General features: G+C 39.4%; 1 protein-coding gene across 3 annotated transcripts in view; it reads left to right on the top strand.

Annotated features, from left to right (window-relative positions):
* LOC134224133 (protein Fe65 homolog) overlaps positions 1-23268 on the top strand; it is a 92056-nt gene that overhangs the window by 5743 nt on the left and 63045 nt on the right. The window contains exons 1-2 of one of the 3 annotated variants that reach the window (XM_062703387.1): positions 6674-6839; positions 17304-17804. The exons of the other annotated variants lie outside the window; for them this stretch is intronic. Coding sequence (XP_062559371.1) covers positions 17351-17804 — 454 coding nt within the window. The 5' untranslated portion in view covers positions 6674-6839; positions 17304-17350. Of the gene's footprint in view, positions 1-6673; positions 6840-17303; positions 17805-23268 lie in introns of those variants that run through there. 3 annotated transcript variants of the gene reach the window in all.

Here is a 23268-nt window from a genome sequence, read left to right as displayed (position 1 = left end):
TGGTCCCTTGGGGAAGTGGACAATTTTCATTCGCTCTTCAAACCCATCTTGCGACATATCAAACTTCATGATTTTGCAAAACAAGTACACTGGAGTCCATTTCGGTGATTTTCGATCGAATTGGCCACCCTCCGGCTACTTCCAGGTAGGCTTGTGCACTGATTGAAATTTTACCGGCAGTGGCGTGATAGATCGTTTTCAGGCAGCGGCGGCGGCGTCACGCCGTTGGTGATCAGCGGTGGCGTGGATCGACGTGAACCAGTTTTAAACGCCAAAATTTCTTCAAAAGTTCGTCAAGGAATTCTTCCAGAAGTTCCTCCACTAGATTTTTCAAAAGATCGTCAAGAAATTCCTTTGGACATTCCTCCGTAAGTGCCTCTGGGAAGTTCCTCCAGAAACTCCTCCCGGATTTCGCCTGGAAGTTCCTTCAGGGATTCCTCCAGGAATTCATCTGGAAGTTCCTCCAGGAATTCCTCCGGAAGTTTCTCCATAAACTCTTCCGGAAGTTCCTTCAGGAATTTATATGGAAGTTCCTCCAGGAATTCCTCCGTAAAACTAGAATTGGCCACCTGGAATTCCCGGATTTTCTGGAGGATTTCTTAGAGGAACTTCCGGAATAATTCCTAGAGGAACTTCCGGAAGAAACCCTGAAGGAAATTCCGGAGGAATTCCTGGAGTAAATTCCGGAGGAATTTCTGGAGGAACTTCCGGAGGAATTCCTGGAGGAACTTCCGGAGGAATTCCTGGAAGAACTTCCGGAGAAATTCCTGGAGGAACTTCCGGAGGAATATCTGGAGGAACTTCCGGAAGAATTTCCGGAGGAACTTCCGGAGGAACTTCCGGAGGAATTCCTGGAGGAACTTCCGGAGGAATTCCTGGAGAAACTTCCGGAGGAATTCTTGGAGGAACTTCCGGAGGAATTCCTGGAGGAACTTCCGGAGGAATTCCTGGAGGAACTTCCGGAGGAATTCCTGGAGAAACTTCCGGAGGAATTCCTGGAGGAACTTCCGGAGGAATTCGTGGAGGAACTTTGGAGGAATTTCTGGAGGAACTTCCGGAGGAATTCCTGGAGAAACTTCCGGAGGAATTCCTGGAGGAACTTCCGGAGGAATTCCTGGAGGAACTTCCGGAGGAATTCCTGGAGGAACTTCCGGAGGAATTCCTGGAGGAACTTCCGGAGGAATTCCTGGAGGAACTTCCGGAGGAATTCCTGGAGGAACTTCCGGAGGAATTCCTGGAGGAACTTCCGGAGGAATTCCTGGAGGAACTTCCGGAGGAATTCCTGGAGGAATTTCCGGAGGAATTGCTGGAGGAACTTCCGGAGGAATTCCTGGAGGAACTTCCGGAGGAATTCCTGGAGGAACTTCCGGAGGAATTCCTGGAGGAACTTCCGGAGGAATTCCTGGAGGAACTTCCGGAGGAATTCCTGGAGGAACTTCCGGAGGAATTCCTGGAGGAACTTCCGAAGGAATTCCTGGTGGAACTTCCGAAGGAATTCCTGGTGGAACTTCCGGAGGAACTCCTGGAGGAACTTCCGGGGGAAATCCTGGAGGAACTTCCGGGGGAAATCCTGGAGGAACTTCCGGGGGAAATCCTGGAGGAACTTCCGGGGGAAATCTTGGAGGAACTTCCGGGGGAAATCCTGGAGGAACTTCCGGAGGAATTCCTGGATGAACTTCCGAAGAAATTCCTGGATGAACTTCCGGAGGAATTCCTGGAGGAACTTCCAGAGGAATTCCTCCGGAAGTTCATCCAGGAATTCCTGGAGGAACTTCCAGAGGAATTCTTGGAGGAATTTCCAGAGGAATTTCCAGAGGAATTTCCAGAGGAATTCCTGGAGGAACTTCCAGAGGAATTCGTGGAGGAACTTCCAGAAGAATTCCTGGAGGAGCTTCCAGAGGAATTTCTGGAGGAACTTCCAGAGGAATTTCTGGAGGAACTTCCAGAGGAATTCCTGGAGGAGCTTCCAGAGGAATTCCTGGAGGAACTTCCAGAGTAATTCCTGGAGGAACTTCCGGAGGAATTTCTAGAAAAACTTCCGGAGGAATTCCTAGAGGAACTTCCGGTGGAATTCCTGGAGGAACTTCCGGAGGAATTCCTAGAAGAACTCCCGGAGGAATTCCTAGAGGAACTTCCGGAGGAATTCCTAGAGGAACTTCCGGAGGAATTCCTAGAGGAACTTCCGGAGAATTCGTGGAGTAATTCTTGGAAAAGCTTCCTGAAGGAACTTCCAGACGATATCCGGGAGGAGTATCTGGAAGAATTTCCCCTGAGGCACTTATAGAGGAATATCTGGAGGAATGTCCAAAGGAATTTCTTGACGATCTTTAAAAAAAAACTCGTGGAGAAACTTCTGGAAAAATTTCTGGAGGAACTTCTGAATAAATTTTGGCGCTTGAAACTGGTTCACGCCGATCCACGCCGCCGCTAATCACCAACAGCGTGTCGCCGCTGGCTGAAAATGATCTATCCCGCCACCGCCTGTTAAATTTCAATCAGCGCACAGGTCTACCTGGAAGTACCCGGAAGGTGACCAATTCGATCGAAAATCACCGAAATGGACTCCAGTGCAGTGTTGTAAAATGTCATTTGCATTCGTATGTATAATTTTCTCAGAACTTTTTCCAGAAGGTAGCTATCAAATCATGATGTATGACGAACTTATAGCGCTTAAATGTGCCTACAACTTTGTCTAACAAGACATTGCAGTAAATATGTAATCTGGGGCGTGGGAGGCAAAATGTCATTCAAATGACATTATGTCAAATGACACGTGACATTTTGGAGAGTTTTCACTCCCCAGGCTCAGATGTTATATTTAGAGCAATGTACCCTTGGACAAAAATATAGGCCTACTCAAGCGTTATGAGTGCATCTAAAATTATGGAATAAATTTGGCTTCTAAAGAAAGTTATGAACAAATTAGTCAAATGACATGCAGATGACATTTTACAAGCCTGCTCCAGTGTACTTGTTTTTCAAAACTATGAAGTTTGACATGCCGCAAGGTGGATTCCAAGAGTAAACGAAAATTGGCCACTTCCCCAAGGGAACCAGGCCTTGCTTCCTTCGGGTACTTCCCGAAGGGTGGTCAATTCGATCGAAAATCGCCGAAACGTACTTCAGTGTACTTGTTTTGCAAAATCATGAAGTTTGACATGTCGCAAGATGGGTTCCAAGATTGAACGAAATTTGGCCACTTCCCCAAGGGAACCAGGCCCTGGAAGTACCCTGAGGGTGGCCAATTCGATCGAAAATCGCCGAAATGTACTTCAGTGTACTTGTTTTGCAAAATCATGAAGTTTGATATGTCGCAAGATGGGTTCCAAGAGCGAATGAAAATTGGCCACTTCCCCAAGGGAACCAGGCCCTGGAAGTACCCGGATAGTGGCCAATTCGATCTAAAATCGCCGAAATGTACTCCAGTGTACTTGTTTTGCAAAATCATGAAGTTTGACATGTCGCACGACGGATTTCGAAGCCGATCTGCCAGTGACCATTTTTTCCGGGAGGGAGGTAACCCCAGTACTCCCCGGAATATATCCGGAACCATGGCCATTGGACAAAAATTGAATTCGGTTCCTAAAACTATAGGAATTTTGTGATCGATTCCAGAAGATTGCTTGGAAATCCGTTAAAAATTGGCTGAGCTGCATGGTTTTGAATTTTGAGTTTTGTCGTAAAATGGGGGTTGGGGACGTACGTGTTAAAGTAGGCTGATCGGAAAGCTTTCGGAGTGTTTGAGCGTAAGGTGCTGCGAATAATACTTGGCGGTAAACAGGAGAACGGTATCTGGCGGCATCGCATGAATCACGAGTTGTAAAGCCTGTCCACGTTAAATTTTGGACACCCATCTGCCAATGCGAATTTTTAAAAAATTCACAAACTATTGACACGATCCATTTTTATACAGATCCATTTCTACACTTTATGTGATGCTTTCAGTATGTTTTAGCTCTGCCCAAATTTATGAATTGGCGACAAATCACATGAACATTATCAAAGTGTCCGAAATTTAACGTGGACAGGCTTTACCAGGTGTGGAAAGGGCTGGATATCATTAAGCTTATTCAACACGGCAGACTACGGTGGGCTGGTCACGTTGTTCGTATGCCGGAAGAACGTCAAGCGAAGATAATATTTAGTTGAGAACCCGGAAGAGGCCGCAGGCTTCGTGAAAGGCCGCGTACACGATGGCTTTTTGCAGTTGAAGAGGACCCGAGGGCGCTCAATGTTCAGGGCGACTGGAAGCGATTGGCCCAGGATCGAGTCCAGTGGCGTAGGTTCACCGAAGAGCTGTAGCCCATCAAAAGTAAAAAAAAGTCAATTTTGTAATATTTTTGTATTTTTTTTCATGTCGTATTCAGTGATTCAGATCTTTCACACGGATCGGGTATTGTCATTCAGCACCACACTTTTGACCCGTACAGACAATAATTTTACCCCTCTTCCGCTTACAAGTACATATATCATGTATAGCGAACCTACAATAAACTTTTTATTCTGTCATTTCCTCACAAATTGTTAGATAATTTGCTTATCTGGTAAACCGGATCTTTCAAAAAGTGAGCTACGAATCATTCACTCATTTAAAAGAATCGGAACGCCCGTATCTACTATCAAGTTACCTGTCTCCGGTTAATCCACTGATGAATTAGGCCTAATTTTCTTGCTTATTGAATAAGCAAATGCCAATTGAATAAACAAATTGAAATGGAACTGTATGAACAAATCTTACGCAGGAACAATAAATGTTGATAATATGAAGAAAATTCGATCAATAGAAAATACGGGGAAGGATCGTTTGGCCGAAACCCATTTGGCCGAATGCCACTAGGCCGAACAAACCATTAAGTCTGGGCGAAAGTCATTTGGCCGAAGGCCATTCTGACGAACGGGTCATACGGCCGAATAGGTCAGTTGGCCGAATAAGTCATTTGGCCAAAAACGTCATATGGTCGAATAGGTTGAGCAGGTCATTTGGCCGAATAGGTCATTTGACCGAATAAGTCATTTGACCGAAAAGGTTATAGGGCCGAATAGTCGAATTCAAGTACGAGACACTGAAGACGGCCTTACTGTTGAGTTCGAAATATGTATCTGTCAAAGGTACAATAAAGTATTGGAATTAAATGGAATAGTACAAACTTCTCTTATGACAAGTGAATACATTCCACTAAAAGTTTAAAATAATTGTCCTATCATGGCCGAATAGTTCAATTGGCCGAATATGTTGTTTGGTCAAATAGGTGATTTGGCCGAATATTCTGTTTGGCCAAATAGCTCATTCGGCCGTCAAATGACGCATTTGACCATGCCCAAAAAAACGAAAATATAAATTGAACTCATTATTTCAAACAATTATGCCTGCATAATTGTGACCCGATCTTATAAACAGCTAAACGATTTTTTTCGAAAACGAATGAGTGAGGTGTAAAAACAATGAAACTAAGAAGAAATTTTCTTGAAATAGGCGTAATTTTCCTTTATCTTTCATGTTCGTTCCTTAGAAAAGATTGGTAAAGTGAAAGATGTGTTTAACCCAAGTTTTCCCACAAATTATGAAAATAGAGCTCCGTTTGATTTCGTCTCATCGAAACGAAAAGTACCTACGAACTCTACTCATGAGTCATAAAGCAACGCAGTTGGTCAACGCTACAAGTCACGCTCACCATTAATCAATTTATCAAATTAAATCACTTCACGCTGTCATTCTCATTTAGTCAATTTGCCTTTTTTTTTATTGCTGACCAGTCCCCGGACGTTCTGCATGCTATGCACCCACACGAACACCTTCTCGATTCAACATAATTGTGATCTGCGGATAACATCAACTCCTCGCCTACCCACATTCAGCTCGCTTCCGTCGACCCGGCCAGAATAGATAAAAGTGATAAAACAAAGCCAGAATTGTCGGTCTATCTCGTTTGTTTATTTATTTGTAGGTGCACGGTTTGGCACCGAGTGCGGTGGGAACAATATCCCATTTATAGCTTCATAAGGAAACCTCCATATGGCATGGCGTATTGTTTGTCGGTGGTCGTAGGCACGATTAGAGTGATTATTAGATTAGCCGAGGATTAGTTTTATGGGGCTTTGGAACACTGCGGAGCATAGCGAAATCAGATTGGTGGGTGTGGCCAGAGCCAAGGTAGAGGGTCGTTTTGATAAAGGTCGGGTTAATAGCTTCTTAATTTATTTATTAGCATCATATACAGGGAGTCTTGCAGACAAGAGCATTCTCGAAGATAGTTTACTAACTATACAGGTTTTATTGACAAGCCGTTGTGTTCCATAACAGGATTCATGCTCCATTTTAAATCTTGGATTTTTTTTGTCGCTTCCACGTGTACAATGCGAAGCCCTAAAAAATAAAACTATTTTTAGATAAATTTGAACCATAGAGCTTATACGATATCGTTCTGCAAAATTTACGAGTTTGTTCGAGATTAACAGTTTTACTCAGCATATCATGCAAATCACTTCTTCCAAAAAAGAAAAAGATTACACCGAATTATGATGAGTCACCTTCAATATGTTGCATCTGATAAGTTATGGTTATGACACACAGTCTTGCAAATGAGGGGTCAAAGCTGTACTAACATAAACTTCTTTATTATATGTTTATCAATATCGTAAAAACTGCTTGGTGTGTATTAGCTGCTTGGCGACATTGAAGCGTTATATGTGATTGGCTCCTGTAGTTGCCAGTACTTATTCTGCATTGCTACCGGTCAGTTTGTGGCGCTCCAATCTAAACTTTTTCCGTTATCTTGGGTTGGATTAGTTGTGTACTAAGTGTCCCATCTGAGAAATGAGAGAAGCCAATTCAGTATGAAGTGAGTGCGGTGAAATGGTGAAGTGTTGCTTAAATTCACACATTTAAGTGCGAAAGTTCCAACATATGTTATTACAAATTACAAATGTTATGATGCTGGACTAATGAACCTGTGATTCGAAAGAAAAATATTGTGCATAATGATTATGTTTCAAATGGTCGACTAGAAATTAGTACAATATCAATGACGCAGACAGCATTTAATAATCAATCCGTTGAAAACTAACAATCACAAGTCTACACCATAATTGATGTGGATCTGAATATCCCTGTTGTGATTACCATTTCGGTGAATTGTATAAAAATATACATCCATAAAGACATCCAAAATTAGGAAATCTAATTCAGTTCACTGCAAGAGAACTACGAAAACATCGCATTAATTTTCTGCTGTTGTTACCAGCAACACCTCGATTCTGCGGCACATGGTACAGAGGATATTACCCCCTCCAATCCTTTTCATTTCCACTGAGCAATAAAATGCCGTAACGAACGGAAATTTCCGTAGCTCTCCGCCACAATCCGCACTGCCCACAGTAGGGTAGAACAGTGCATATCGCACTCACGGGATAAAATGGCTTCACTCATTTAAGCTCTTTGAATCTATCACCTCACCCGTATAATTGTCGTTCAATCCATTTAGACAAAACAAGCAACCATGCGTTCACCATCATTTTACATGCAACCAAAATTTATTTAAATTCATAAACATCTTGTTGCTTTGAATAGGAGACAATTGTACAATTTCTGTACGTTGAAATGGTTCGATATTCTTGTTTACATTGGTGAAACCACCGAAAAAGCTCAACTGCTGCATTTTGGACTCTTCTCCCCTATTTCAATTGTTTGAAGAAGCCTCTTGTTGGGCTATGACACCCCCCTTCACACCCACCGCCTATTCACCCTGCCGGGCTGGTCTCCGATCGGCGAAAGTACAATTGAAAGTAAGGCGAAATAATAAAGGTAAGCAGTCAGTAAGTCTGGCGCCAAATGACGGCAACCGCACTACAATCGTTAGAATATTAATATCGCCAACTTTCCTTACCGATTCCATCGTTCTACCGGCTGGCTGGCGCGGTGGCGTTTCAGCAGTACCAGCGGTGAATCAGCAGGGCCGCCATGAATATTATGTATGTAGCGTACACGTGCGGGGCGCAATGTTTGTATATTCGACTTACCGTGTGAGCTTCGCAACGGATATCTGACTATGTGCTTGAACTGAACGAATATTGTATTTGGTTTATTCTTGGAAATTGTTTATCAGACGACTGTCATGCGAATCATAATTTTGAATATTTTTTTTAGATGATTAATTTTTATAATTGTTATAATCAGCGGCCACGTTCTGAGACGTGAGTGGAACTAAAGTATATTTTGAAAATACGGGATAGATGAAATTGTATTAATACGTATTAATATTTATTATGTAATTTAGCGTAATGATGTCTTCGAAACATTCTATCAGTAAGTTGATGCGCTTCTTTGGAAGTATTTAGCTTACTGATCAATCCCCCTAAAAGTGAGATTAAAAAAATAAAAATGTATCCACCGCACAACATATAAGGTTTGATTCTTCATAAAAGTTGTAGCAAAAGTTCTCCTGACAAACTTTGTCACAGACACCAAGTTCGTAATTCCGTTACTTTTGGAGATTTTTTACGTTTTATTCTGACAACTCCTTAAAAATGGGTTTTTCATCGCATCTTTTTCATTTTCGTTTCTACATTTTTCGCATGTTCTAGAATGTTTCAGATAATATTTAAGTACGCCTTTTGGTGGCTATTGCGACTTAAAAACTTGAAAAAAAGGTGTAACAGATTTGTTGGATTTTTTAGTCATATTTGATTTAACTGCAAAATGACAACGGGAAAATTGGGGCAGTCAATCTCATACGCATAACAAAGTACAAGTAATGAATTTTAAATTAATACCTGAACTGTAGAGTTGTAAGCGAATGTAAGAAGTTTTTCATCAAAACACATATCCTACTATGCTAAGCAAAATCAATCTCCCATCACAAGGAGTGTATGAACCAATGCACCATGCGTCTCCATATGCTTGTATGTTCATACGTCGAACATGTTCAAAACTTGTTGACATAAACACTCCAGCCACTGTGCAGCGTGGAAGATTAGACCCGTGACAAATGTTAAACAGCAGCGCGACGATGCATAACTATCGACTGCGTGGTGCTCTAAGAGGAATCGAATCTACCGGAAATTGCATTAGTTGACTTCAAGATTTGGTTTCAGCAACCGCAGACAGAGGAAGGAATCATAAAAAACCCTGATTTTATTTTATTGGATTTTCAAAAGATTGTCTCTTCATCTTACGTCAAGCTCAAAGTCTCAAAGAATATATATTGAATTGGTTACTTCGTTCGCTGCTTATTTGTCCATTTATGCGAATTCTGGTAACAGTCTTATTTTCTAAGTGGTATTTCTTTTCAACCTTTTAAAGTTTTCAAATAAACAAAGAGACCGAATGTAGATTTATAAGATTCGTGAGTCGTATTTATTCGTTGTCTTGTAATTAGTTACATGTTTTTCAATCATAAAAAACATTTAAAAGTACAAAGGTTGTAGGAAAATGTTCAAAGCCATACAAATCATTGTTCCTCAAAATGGGATTTAACTTGCTGCAAAATTGCTGTTTAAATTAAACTCTTTGTTCTTTGTAATAAGTTGTAATTCACAACCTAGTTATTAACTTCACATAAAAGTTAAATTTCATCACTTTTTCTACAACAAGTGTTACTGATAAAATCATTCTTATTCATCTAGTTCTAACGCGCGTGCAATTTTGAGTTTTTGTTTTACATGTAAAATCGCTGCGTTTTACTAATTTACCAAAAAATCGATCGAGACAAAAATACAAGAAATCCTAAGGTGAGTCAATTGAATGATTCGAATTATACAATTTATCTTGAGTATAATTACATGAGCTCTTGGATTTCTCTTGACATTGACTAAGTGTCACTATTTGGCCTTCCATAATTGCAGGCCGAAAAGCGAACCAGCGCTTCGAGCGATACTCGATTTTCTCGGAACTAAGTCTTCAAAGGTGGCGGACATTCTAACTCAAAATCGTATCAAATAGATTGAAAGCATAAAGTAATTCAATAGTAGGGGAGGAGGTTCGGTTGTGGGCACCCTTTTTTGTTTTGTCCATAACTTTGGCCCTGGTTGATCTTATGTCGACATTTGCATAGCAATAGAAAGCTAAACGTATAACCTTACTACTAGCAAAGAAATTAGTATGATTTCATCGATTTGGAAAAAAATATTGACAATTTAGAAAATTTGACATTTTTGGACATTTTCATTTTGTGGTTCGGTTGTGGGCACCCTTGAAAACTTCGTTAAAAACAAAGAAGCATGAATAAAAAACCACCCAGATTTAGAGACAAGGAATAGTTTATTCCTTCTAAAAGCCAGGAGACACTCTCTCTCGGTGAATTAAGGAGGATGTTGAAAAAATCACATAAGAAAGGTCTAAAATAGCACTTTAGGTGAATGGGTTTCAATTTCACATTAATTTACGTTTTATTGGTATGCGTCACAGTCAAAAAAATCCTGATTGATCACCCTAGCGGCAATAGTGCCTTAATTTCATAAAATAATATTTTGGCCATAAATTTTGATCCCATAGTCCGATCTGACCAATTTTCAATAGGGAACAATGGGAAAGCATTCCCCGTCGAATGCAACTTGTTGCAAGCAAATCGGTCAACGCTTTGTTTCAAAAAGTGTGTGTATAATAAATAGACATGCCCAAAGAACAAAAATATTAAATAAACTCCTTATTTCGAACAATTATGTCAAAATAATTATAAAAACTGCATAAAAACGTTATTAAAAATAAGTTAAGGGACAACTAAAACGATATTGAATGATTTATCAATAAAATTAGGGTGCCCATAACCGAACCAATAAGGGTGCCCACAACCGAATTTCGCAGCCTTTCTGGAATGTGGAGAAAAAAAATTCCCCGCTAAAATGTTGATGGCAATCAACACTGGGCCTCAAAATAGATTAAATTTAATGTGTAAATACGCATAAGAACTCTCTTTTTGGATTAAATCACTTAAATTTATGACACTTTGAAAAAGGCAAAAAAAAACTTCCGTGTTGTTTTTCTTGTACAAAAAATTTATTTGTTTCTAGTTCAAAGTAGAGATGCCCATCCGGTTTGATATTGAGCACAAAACATCATGCTATTATAGCAAACAAATGACGGTTGTCAGAATGACAGCATCTCTTATCTATCAAAAGATACATAGGGGTGCCCATAACCGAACGGTGCCCACAACCGAACCTCCTCCCCTATATACTACTAGAGCTAGAATATTCATCTTCATGAAGCAACTTTAGTCGCGGATGCAAATCGGATTTAGTTCTATGTGATAAATTACTTAACTCATTAAATAAATATTTAGATTTCAGATAATTTATCGATTTGTAAAATGTGCATAAATATTTAATGACTAATATTCAGCCGAATATTGACAGTCCAGAGCCGACTATGAATGTGTCTGGAAGTGAACTGACAAGTGAAGAAAGGTGGACTTCACCAAAAATTTTCGATTATTTTACACTCTGGTGAATATAGTAGTATTATACTACTATATTGGGCAGCACCCCTATTCCAGTCCGCAACATTAATAACTCGACCGCGTTCCAACCAAATGGCTTGATTGCATGTACATCACTAGATATCGACAGAAACTAACAATGTACTAAAAAACAAATAATTCGGTTGTAATGCGCTCGAGTAATGAACGTTGCTGACGGGAATAGGGGGTTCTGCCCGAATGGTTCTCTACCCTATTTACCTCCCGATCGGAAACACGTTCTGCACCTTATCAAAAAACAAAACGACTTTGCTCTTCTTCTGGGTGACTACAACCACCCCGAAATGCAGTTGACTTGCCCCGAGGACGGCGGTTTCAAGATTGATACTAGCTGTTCTAGACTCACACGATCTGAGAATGCACTATACGACGGTTTGTGTTTCAATGGTTTGACACAAACAAACTTCATAGCAAACACTAGCAACAGGATTATTGATTTAGCTCCGGTAAATGATTGGACGTTACCTGTTCGCAGCGTTTCGGAAGCAGAGGAACAAATGGTTGTTGCCGATATCGCTCATCCTTCAATCGAGGTTGACATAACGATGGTTCTACCGCTGCAGTTTCAACAATCTTTCGATAGAACTCAATTTGATTATCGTCGGGCCGATTATAATCTCTTAACATGTGCATTTTCAGAAAAAATATTTTAAGCTCTTTTTATTGGAATGTATTCAACCGTCTAAGACGAGTTAAGTACTCTCCATTTAATTCCACCAATTATTTCGATATCTTTGCAGATACGTATTTCGACCACAACTGTGTCTTCAGTGTCTCATACTTGACTCGACGTCGAGATGAAGACGAGAAGTATTAAATGAAGTGTACTTAACTCGTCTTAGACGGTTGGATGTGCATTTTTATAAATCGATTGGCAGTTCCTGGACTCTGATTGTGAGTTAGATGATATGATCACCATATTCAATCATAAAATCCGGCAAGTTGTGGAGCTCCATGTACCACTCAAGCGTTCTCCGCTGAAGCCTCCTTGGACAAATTGAAATCTCCGTAAACTAAAAAGTTGTAAGCAGTCCGCTCTTCGAAAGTACCGACACAATCTCAATCCGTACTTCAAGCGCTGCTTTGTATTTGCTAGTAACAGATATACAAGCTATAATCGTCTATCGTACGCTCGGTATATTGATCGAACGCAGAGGAATCTACGATTACATCCTAAACGATTTTGGTCTTTTGTTCAAACTAAACGCTAGGAAAACGGGTTGCGAACAAGCATGTATTATGGTGATTCATCTGCCGATATTGCATCCGAAAAGTGCGTCTTATTTGACAAGCACTTCAAAAAGGCCTTCGCGAACGCAGGACTTCTTCTACCTCAAATAGAGGAAGCTCTCCAAGATCCTCCAGCGGACCGCTTCGATTTAGGAATTTTTGAAATTTCTAAAGACCACGCACTACAGGCATTGCGAAAGCTTAAGTACTCCATGTCGCCCGGGCCGGACGGCATTCCATCGTCCCTGCTAAAAAAATGTTCTGGTGCTCTATTTATACCGTTGATGAAGTTATTTAACCATGCGATACAGAAGGCGACCTTTCCCGCGGCGTGGAAAACGTCATTCTTATCTCCGATCCATAAAAAGGGAAACAGATGCGATATCGCGAACTACTGAGGAATAACATCATTAAGCACCTGTTCGAAAGTGTTCGAAATAATCGTCACAATACTCTTTTCGAAACATGCAAAAATTACATCTCTACCGCTCAACATGGGTTCTTTCCGAAACGGTCAGGAGTTCCGCTCCGGGAGTTCCGCAAGGAAGTAATCTAGGACCACTGCTTTTTTCATTATGTATTAATGATGCAGCGTCCGTATTGCCTCGCGGTAGGCAAGTGTTTTATGTTTAAGATTTCTGAAGATTTTCGTGATCCTCACCGCCTCAAATCACTCTACTGTGCATTGGTTCGCTCCATTCTGGAATCTTCGGTGCTGGTATGGTGCCCATACAACAGGAACTGGATTGACCGTATAGAGGCCGTTCAAAGGAAATTTGTTCGACTGGCACTTCGGGACCTTCCTTGGCGTGATCCTGTGCGTCTTCCTCCGTACGAACACCGGTGTATCTTAATTGGCCTCGATAAGCTGGAAAATAGAAGACCTGGGGCTGAAAGTCTCGATAATAAAGACATGAAAAAAGAAGATCTGCAATGCAAACCGCCTTTATCAATACAGTACTGAGCTGCGAGCTCGATTCCCGGGTATTCTTTCTGAGCTGAACATATATGCCCCGGAAAGACCATTGAGACAGCGAAATTTTCTACTGACAGGCGCCCGCAACGGGAGCGGGCCATTTGGCATAAAGTCATTTAGCATAACGCCATTTGGCATAAGGTCATTTGGCATAGAAGCCATTTGGCATAACGGTCATTTGGCATAACGGACATTTGGCATAATTGTGACCAGCGTCAAAATTTGGCATAATTTTTCTTTGCGTTCGCTAAATGGTAACTAAGTGGTACGGGAAACACCCCGGAATAGGCAATATAACACCCGTCGATAACAATATTAAAAAGACATTATCCTCTCGTGGACAGAATGTATTTGCAATGCAATGCAAAAGTAGGCGCATGCCCGGATTAGAGCAATGGTGGATGTAATCCCTTCTTTAAAAGTAGGCGTGTGGCCGTATTATGGCTATGACGGATGTGATCCCTTCTTTAAAAGTAGGTGCTATGGCAATGGAGGGTATGATCTCTTCTTTAAAAGTAGGCGCTTGCCCGGACTAAGGTCATGGTGGATGCGATTCCTGCTTTAAAAGTAGGTGCTTGCATGGATCATGGCAATAGAGGATGTGATCAATTCTTTAAAAGTAGGCGCATGCCCGGATTATGACACTGGTGGATGTGATTCCTTCTTTAAAAGAAGATGCTTGCCCAGATTTACGCAATGGTGGATGTGATCCCTTCTTTGAAAGTAGTCGCTTTACTGGATTATGACAATGGTGGATGTGATTCTTTCTTTAAAAGAAGGCGCTTGCCCGGATTGAGGCAATGGTGGATGTAATCCCTTGTTTTAAAATAGGCGCTTGCACGGATTATAGCAAAGGAGGATTTGATTCGTTCTTGAAAAGTAGACACTTGTCTAGATTGAAGCAATGGTGGATGTAATCCCTTCTTTAAAAGTAGGTGTGTGGCCCGAATTGTGGCAGTGGTGGATGTGACTCCTTCTCCCTAAGTAGTCACTTGCCGGTTGGTTGCAGTACCTAATATGTGACTTGATTGGTTTTAGTAACTCGTTTACGACAAATGTATTGCTTAAGTTTTTAAAGTTAGGCGCTTGCCCGGATTAAGGCAATGGTGAATTTGATCCGGTCTCAAGGCGCATGCCCGGATTGAAGCAATGGTGGATGTAATCCCTACTTTAAAAGTAGGCATGTGGCCGGAATAAGTCAATGATGGATGTGATCCCTTGGAAGTAATTTTGCCGTTTTGTTATTTCGTTCTTCCGGAAAATGTCTACCATCAGTCTAAATTTATCAGAAAACAACCTCGACCTATTTTATCTACGCTAAATAATACATGAAATATACCTTTCGCTTTCACAGTTCAAAATTATGCCAAATGTCCGTTATGCCAAATGACCGTTATGCCGAATGACCTTATGCCAAATGGCGTTATGCCAACCGCCAGACCCGCCCGCAACATCCGATACGGACAACATGACCCAATTAGATTCATGGTATCAATATTCAACAAAAGGTTTCATCAATTTGATTTTGTAATTTATGATTTATAATGTTCTATTCCTTTTTTTGTAAGATTCCTGACAACTCTATAGGCTGAATAGTTTGTTTTGTTTTTTGTGCCCATGAATACGACTATTTTTAAGAATTTGTGATTTGTCCTTGTTTGGTTTTGAACCGTTTGTTTGAGAAACTGGTTGTTTTCTCGAAATTGTGTTGTTTTCTCGAAATTGTGTGAAATGGACTTATGCAGTTTCTCAAACAAATGATTCATTTGTTTTTTAAACCAATGATTACTCCCAAAAAACAAATTTAGAAATTGTGTATTAAAACATGGCATATACAGATTCTGTAGGCTTTTTATATGCACATTGTATTTAACAACTCTGTATAGGTCAATCAATACAAGGTTCATACAATACAACAATTTTGTTAAAGTGTTCCAAAACTGATTTGGCAAGGGTTTTATACAGAACTGCATTAAAATCTGTCTTTCGCTGGTTGGGTTTACAAATTAATGTTCTACCCTTGATCAATTTTTCTGATTCATTTTTACGAAAATATTTTTTGACGAAAATAATGACCTGAATAATTTGAAAGATATTTATATGTGCACTAGAGTGATTCAAATTTTGACTTTTTTACTTCCCGATGCTTAAAAGTTTGCTTTTGCCATTTTAATAATCCTCCTCCTGATTTTTAGCTAATTTAGATGTAATTTAAGTGAGCACGCGCAGTTTAAAGTTTGTATGAATATTACTATTATTATTATTAATTTTATTTTTGAGATTTTCAGCCTTTGGCTGGCTCATCTCGGAACATGAATATTACTTTGAAAACTTTAACTTATGGGAAATCGTTCCTCAACGCTTCCAACTAAGCTCCAAAAATATATGAGTACATTGACAACATAGGATTTCCAAGGAAACAGGTCGTCTTGGTTACGAAACGATTTGATGCTTGTAAGAAAAGTTATTAGGGAAATACTGAGTTGTAAGTAGGACGAGCTCGGTGATCTTGTGGCTACCGCTTCTGCCTTATAAGCAGGAGGTCGTGGGTTCAATTCCAGGCTCGTTCCTTTCCTACTTTGTATTTCTATCTTAGTTCTTTCTGTGCTTCACGTTATACCAAAACGTTTCCTACTGTTCCTACAATCCCAAAACCTCCCGTGGCATCTATCAGAGGTCGTAGAGTTCTCTGCATCTTTCCTTAGTAGGTGTCCAACAAACCATCCTTCCCCTTCCTCAGCATTCGCAAGGACGGGGCCAGGACAGATCTCGACTATTGGAGAGTGCATTGCTCCCATCTAAGAGTTAGTGATTAGTCCCAAATCAATATCTGTGGTAACGGATGAAAGTGATGCTACTCTAATGCAATAGTCGTGGCTTGTCCACATACGGATTTGTGCGAACTGCTAAATGCTAATGCTAATACTGAATTGTAAGTCACGACAAAATTTTCAAAACGACTTATCTGCTTTTGTAAACAAAAATTCAAACGACGATTTGACGAATCTGATAGCTCTCCCACGCAAACCAACACCATCAACAGGTAGCGGAATCCTTCCCCTACCTATTGATGATGTTGGTTTGCGTGGGTGAGCCATCAGATTCGTTAAATCGTCGCTTGAATCTTTGTTTACAAAAGCAGATAAGTCGTTTTGAAAATTTTGTCTTGAAGTATAAAATAAATGTCAACAATGAGCATTTTTGTTTTCTTCATAACATGTACTTTGCTTTCAAATGACAAAATGCTTCGCAACTACAACTGCCTTTTAGCTTAGGAAATGTTCTATGTAGTGAACTGTCGATTCATTTAAACAGTCACGGAATGATCTTTCACATAAGGGTCGATTTTCACAGTAACTTCCATACAAACTTCAAATGACGCACAATGAAATTATATCAAAATTTGCTAAAATTTTAGAAGGATTATTCAAATGGAAAATGCAATCGTTTAAGCACCGGGAAGCAAAAAAGTCAAAATTTGAATCACTCTTATGTGCACTCTACAGACTGATTGGCCGTTTGCTTCTACTTTGCTGGACCGTTGTGCGTTTTATTGTGAACCAAAATAGAGTTGAGTGAATATATAGAATTTGAGATTCCATCACCAAAAAGTTGGAATGCATCAGATTTCTGCTCAAGGTAATACACCGTTTAGCAAAACCCTAATCCAACCATGTCCGACTTGAACGAGCTCCGTGACAAACTGTCCACGCTGCTAACGTTCCAACGCAACATCGCCACCGTACTGGAATCCATCACCAGCGACCTAATCGACCGAGCCATCCAGCAGGAAGTGGTCGAGCTCGAAAACTGTCAGCTCCGTCGGCGTAACAAACGTTTGGATGAAAAGTTGACCAAACTGGAGCGAGCCCGGATGGATTCGGCTCGGGTGAGTCAGTTTATGTTGAATCCTAAAGCGGTGGTGGCATCAAGTAGTGGATTTCACCAACTGGGGGCTGCGAGATTGCCTAAACGGTCCGCCTGGCATCAACCAGCGGAGATCTATTTCCAGTACGGTAGCTTGAAGGAACAGGATCACCTGTATGATGCGGTAACTATCCAAAGGCACGAAAACATATACGAAGCGCCGGATGACATTCGATCGAACTTCGAGGATAACTTCAACAGTAAGTCTGTGATATTTTATATTGCTTGATGTCCTAATCTTACTGGTGAAGGAGACCTATCAATGCTTTTAATTTCCTACTTCATTTTCAGGAGATCCACTAATGAGGTATGATTTACCGCTGCCAGTGTTTCTTTATAAACACATGTGCTTTGAATATACATCAATAACAATTCAAAGTAAAACCCCTACATCCTGTCCTTTTCGGAAAGTAATCAAGAGTTGTTTGCTCTGCCCCACTTTGGGGTGGATTGGTTAATTTTATTATTGAGCACTCCTCTTTCGAAATCGTGCCTCCTCTGATTGTTAGGTGGCTCAGTGTTTCTACGCGTGATAGTCTTTTGACTCGAGGGATTGCGCTACGTGAGACTGTGAAGTTTCAATCAATGTGAGCGTGAAACCCAATGGGCGGTATCCAATCAAGGTCGGTAGCAATGGAATTGATTTGAGTTTGTTATTGCAGTAATTTGAAAGTAGTACAGACTGTATTCCACAGAATGGCATTGCAGAAATGCTTTTACTGCAACTGCAATCAACCTCATAGGTTCCATTATTCATATTCATCCTACATGAATCAAACAAAATTATATGAAGATGTCAGTATCATATTCATACTATGATGTGCGATAGATTTAGATGCCAAAGTGTACACGGAACCGCGAAACAACTCACTTTACTGTTCCTTTCACTCAAGTCCGCCCTTGCGTGGAAGAAGCCAAAAATAAGTAAAATGCGAAAAAATCCGGTGAGTACTTTGCCTTTACTTCCGTATTGAATTTTCACCCACTATGAAGTTTCACCAACTCAAATTTATGTTATTTTCACTCACTCGAGACTATGGTGAAAACAACTCAAATTTGGCTTCTTCCACGAAACAACACACGTTGGGTCGATGCAGCTCTCTTTATTTATAATATCATTCATGAGAGGGAGTGAGAAAACTACCTAATATTGAGTTAAAAATTTGAATTTCGTACTCAAAGTTGAGTTCTTTAAACTTTTTTTTTAGGTTCTTTATTTTTTCTGTGTAGGTTAGATTGTTTGGTTAGGATACGACAAAGGTTCCATAACAAATACTCGAAAACCAAGAACCCGAATAACAAATACCCGAAACACGTTTACCCGAATGGGACACTTATCCAAAAGGCATTTACACGAACGCAACATTTACCCCAATGGCATTCACCCGAATGTAACATTTACCGGAAAATAAATTTACAGGAAAAATCGAAAAAAATATAAATCAATAAATTTCTTTCTGCTGTAACATTAAAATTAATTATTTAAAAGTGATTGAATATTGTTCTATTCATTCATCAGAACTAATGCCATTGCAGTTTGCTAAGAAAATAAGTCTTTTATGATTTTACAAGATTTTTTGAGCAAGCTTAAAAATGAAAACTTATCAGCCCGTAAAAAATGTAGACGTGGAAAATTACACTATTCTTGGCGTACATGGATCTTGTCCAACAAGTTCGCCTTAAATGTATGCAATTTACATATTCGTATAAAATGCATACATTCTGGCAATAACATTGTTTAACTTTACACTTTCTTTGGCATGAACGGAATATTGCATACAAAATAAATGAATCCATTTTTCAAAGAATATGTTTGCTACAATATGCCGCAGGAGTACACGGTCGCTGTGTAAAGGCCCTTTGAAATGTTGTAGAATGGTGATGACATTTCTGTGAAATTGATTACTACAAATAACTCAATGTTTAAGTTGAAACATTTCAATCCTCTCTTTTTTCCTCTATTCGGGTAAATTTTACATTCGGGTAAATGTTGCAATTGGGTAAATAATATTCTTGTGAATGGCATTCGGGTAAACGTTATTCGGATACTTGATTATAGCATTTGTTACAGAATCTGCGACAGGCATGAAGAAATTTATATGGAAATAGATTTGAAAGCGAGCAGAAAATGGTATCATGACATTGGGCCGAGGGCCGGAACACTGAAGGTCATTTAGCTGAATGGTGATTAGGCCGAACGGCCGTTAGGTCGAATGGTTATTTGGCCGAACGGTCATTATGCCGAATGGTCAATAGACTGAATGGAACGGAAAAAGTGATAGGTGAGAAATAATAAGTCTGTTCTTCCTTCTTCCTTCTTAATAATCCTTCTTCCATCTTTTCTTTTTATTTTCGCTTCTTTCTTCTTCATTCTTCCTTCTCACTTCTTCCTTATACATTTTTCTTCTTTCTCCTTACTTCTTCCTTCTTTTTGCTTTCTCTTATCTCGTATTCCCTAATCCACCTTCTTTCTACGTTCTTCATCCTTCCTTACATCTTCCTTCTTAATTTTTCCTTCTTCCTTTTTCTTTTTCTCTTCATCCTTCTTGCCTTTTCCTTCTTTCTTTTTCGTTTCTTCTTCTTACTTCTTTCTTCGGACTTCTCATCAATTTTTCCAACTCTGACAATAGTCATTCTCGCCGTATAAATAAAGCGAATAAAATATAGTGTTCGTCATAGCATTGCACGACGCAACAACTATTCGGTTTCTTCGCGCCGCATGCCTACCACAAAGATAGTTGCGCAGCAAAAAGTTATGACGATTTCCGTCGTCACTTCTTCACATAATTGATTGCATGTCATTATAGACGAACTGGTTAGGAACATAATGGCGTCTCAAACAAACAAATAGTAGGAACTTTGGTAACACAAATGTATCGATAACATTTATAACGCCTCCAAATTCATTATTAAAGAAGATTAATAAAAATGGAGTGTGAAGTTATTTGATGTCGTCATGACGAATTGGATGCACGTCGTGCGTTTCATCGACGATGCCTGGTTAAATAAGTATCAGTTATCATAGTTTAGATATAAACTTAACCATCTGTTGACATTATTTGTGTTTTACTTCTGAAATATGGAAGTTATCGCAGTTTGAAAAGTTCACAACAATTACCTCTCCATATTTGTTGCAAATAAAATGGGACGCAACAATGTCTTTATTCTCTGCAGATGAGGACAAAGAGTTATCGCTATTCTCTTTTGTCGCTTGTTTTTTGCATTTTTCAGCAACAATTACATTCCTTGGCTGAGACACTTTTTCAAAGGCATAGGGGAAACCGCCAAATGTTGAACGGCTAAAATTCTTAAATACTGTTGAACACCCATAAGAAATGCACGTGTGTTCAACAATAGGGAAGAAATTGGTCTATCAACATTTAGCGAATTACCCTATTTGTTGTAGAAAGAAGATAAGCATCGATAATAAAAATGATGATGATTTGATTATTGTTCATGCTAACAGTATTACGTTAAGGGAACAAGCTAATCTATACTCTCGCTTATAATTCCATCATGATAATATAAAATTATTTATAATATTATTTAAACCCGATTCGGTTTTCACACGGCCGTGTAAAAAATCCCATACCAAATTTTTGCAAAGTTGCTCCATTTTGCATGGTTTGTCAAGAAATCATAAAACTTGTGTTACACCGATTCTCAAATTTTGAACTGAAAACTTTTTTTTACACGAAACGCATCCCCCGTTTAAAACAAGAATCCGGTATATTCTTCGCTCTTCCATTTCTCTTCCACTTTCTTTATTATTTTTTTCCTTCTTGCTTTTTCTTCTTTTTTGTTTCATCTTCCTTTTCCCTTCTCTTTTCTTACTTTTTCCTTCTTCCTTCGCACTTTTTTCTTTCCCACTTCTTATTTCTTACTTCTCACTACTCAGTTCTGGACTACTGGACTTCTTACTACAGGACTTCTTTCTACTCACTTTTCACTTACCACCTTTCACTTCTCACCTTCACTATTATACTTATCATTTGGCCTAATGAGCTTTCGGCCTAATGACCATTCAGCCTAATGGCCATTTGTTTTCATCATATTTTATAATAAAAGAGAAGGCACAGTCACCGCTATGTGAATTATGGGGATGGGTCATTTGGCCGAATAGGACATTCGGCCGAATATGTCATTAGGCGGAATATGTCTTTTGGCCAAATATGTCATTTGGCCAAATATGTCGTTTGACCAAATATGTCATTTGGCCGAATAGGTCATTTGGAGAATAGGATTTTCAGCCTAACATGATAAACGTTTCATACACGTTTCAGTGAGAAGTGAAAAATGAGGAATGAGAAGAGAGAAATCTCACTTGTCCTATTCGGTCAAATGGTATATTCGGGCAAACAATTTTCGGCCTAGTGGCCTTCGTCCAAACGGCATGCAGCCAAACGGCCTATTCAGATCGTTATGTGGTGAGTTTTATTTTGGATTAGCAACCGTATTGATTCTGCTGGACGGTTTGTTTGTTTTGACTCTGCTAAGGATTTTGTTTTAGTGGCCACGCAAAACTTCTCCTACTAATGATCAAATGCTATATTTTTTTGCATCACAAAAATAATAAATATGGTAAATGATCTGTCTGGTTAAAATGTCAATATTCCATCTTTATTTTGGGATATTTGGAATTCAAGTTGTAGCGTCAATATAGGGACAAATTTGATGAAAAAAAAATTATTCTTAGGCGGTTATTCTTGTGTAGATTTGACAGATTCAATGAAGGCTTGTCTTCAATAATTATTTATCCAGTATTTTGTGCTCGATAATGGCGGTCTAGTGAGTGCCTTTTTGACGTTCAAGGGGTAGACAATATTTATATATTTCAATCAATGTAGCCCTTGATTCTTTAAAACACATTGGCACTCATCCGGTAACTATCTACAAACAATCAAATGTCAACTACACAGATAGAAAAAGTTGTTGAAATTTACACGAAAGTAATGCACATAAAGGTAATGCCAAAAAGAGCGTAAATTGAAACGATATTGTCACCTGAATTTATGCAATTTGTTTTACATTATGTCACTTTTTTACAAATGAGAGTCATAATGCTATGTAAATTGCATACATTTTGGGCGGACTTGTAGGAAAAGATCCATGTACGCCCAGAATAATGTAAATTTCCACGTCTTTATTATTTACGCGCTGATTACTTTTCATTATTTTTTTCTGTCCATTTTGTTATGCGAAGATTTGATCATTTTTCAAGCGTTTCCAATAATAATTTTACTGTATTTCCTAGCAATATGAAAGCCACAAGTTATCGACAAATCTATGACCAGTATTTTTCTAAGAGGAAATGAAATCTGGATGAGGCAATATCCAGGTAGTGTTAGGCTGGGCTCACTACGCTATCTGGTCGGGGTTCAGCCAAACCGCACCAAGCGGCTTTTCGACTGATTTGTGATATTTTGTTTGTAAAAGGACAACGGAAATAGTTTCATATCACTTTAAACGTACATTTGCAGTAGGATATCCTCAATTATGGGTTTGAGGGATATCCGATACGATTTACGATCAATTAAATATGCTAAACGAAAGTTCGAGCAGAAAAATCGGTAATTTTTCGTTGGCGCTTGGTGTGTTTTGGCTGAACCCCGACCATCTAAAATCCTATAAAATCTACTTTATTTACACTTAGCAAATTCACTC

Source organism: Armigeres subalbatus, chromosome 3, assembly GCF_024139115.2.
Source record: "Armigeres subalbatus isolate Guangzhou_Male chromosome 3, GZ_Asu_2, whole genome shotgun sequence".
In the NCBI taxonomy this organism is placed as follows: domain Eukaryota; kingdom Metazoa; phylum Arthropoda; class Insecta; order Diptera; family Culicidae; genus Armigeres; species Armigeres subalbatus.
This window is presented reverse-complemented; position numbering and strand designations above follow the sequence as displayed.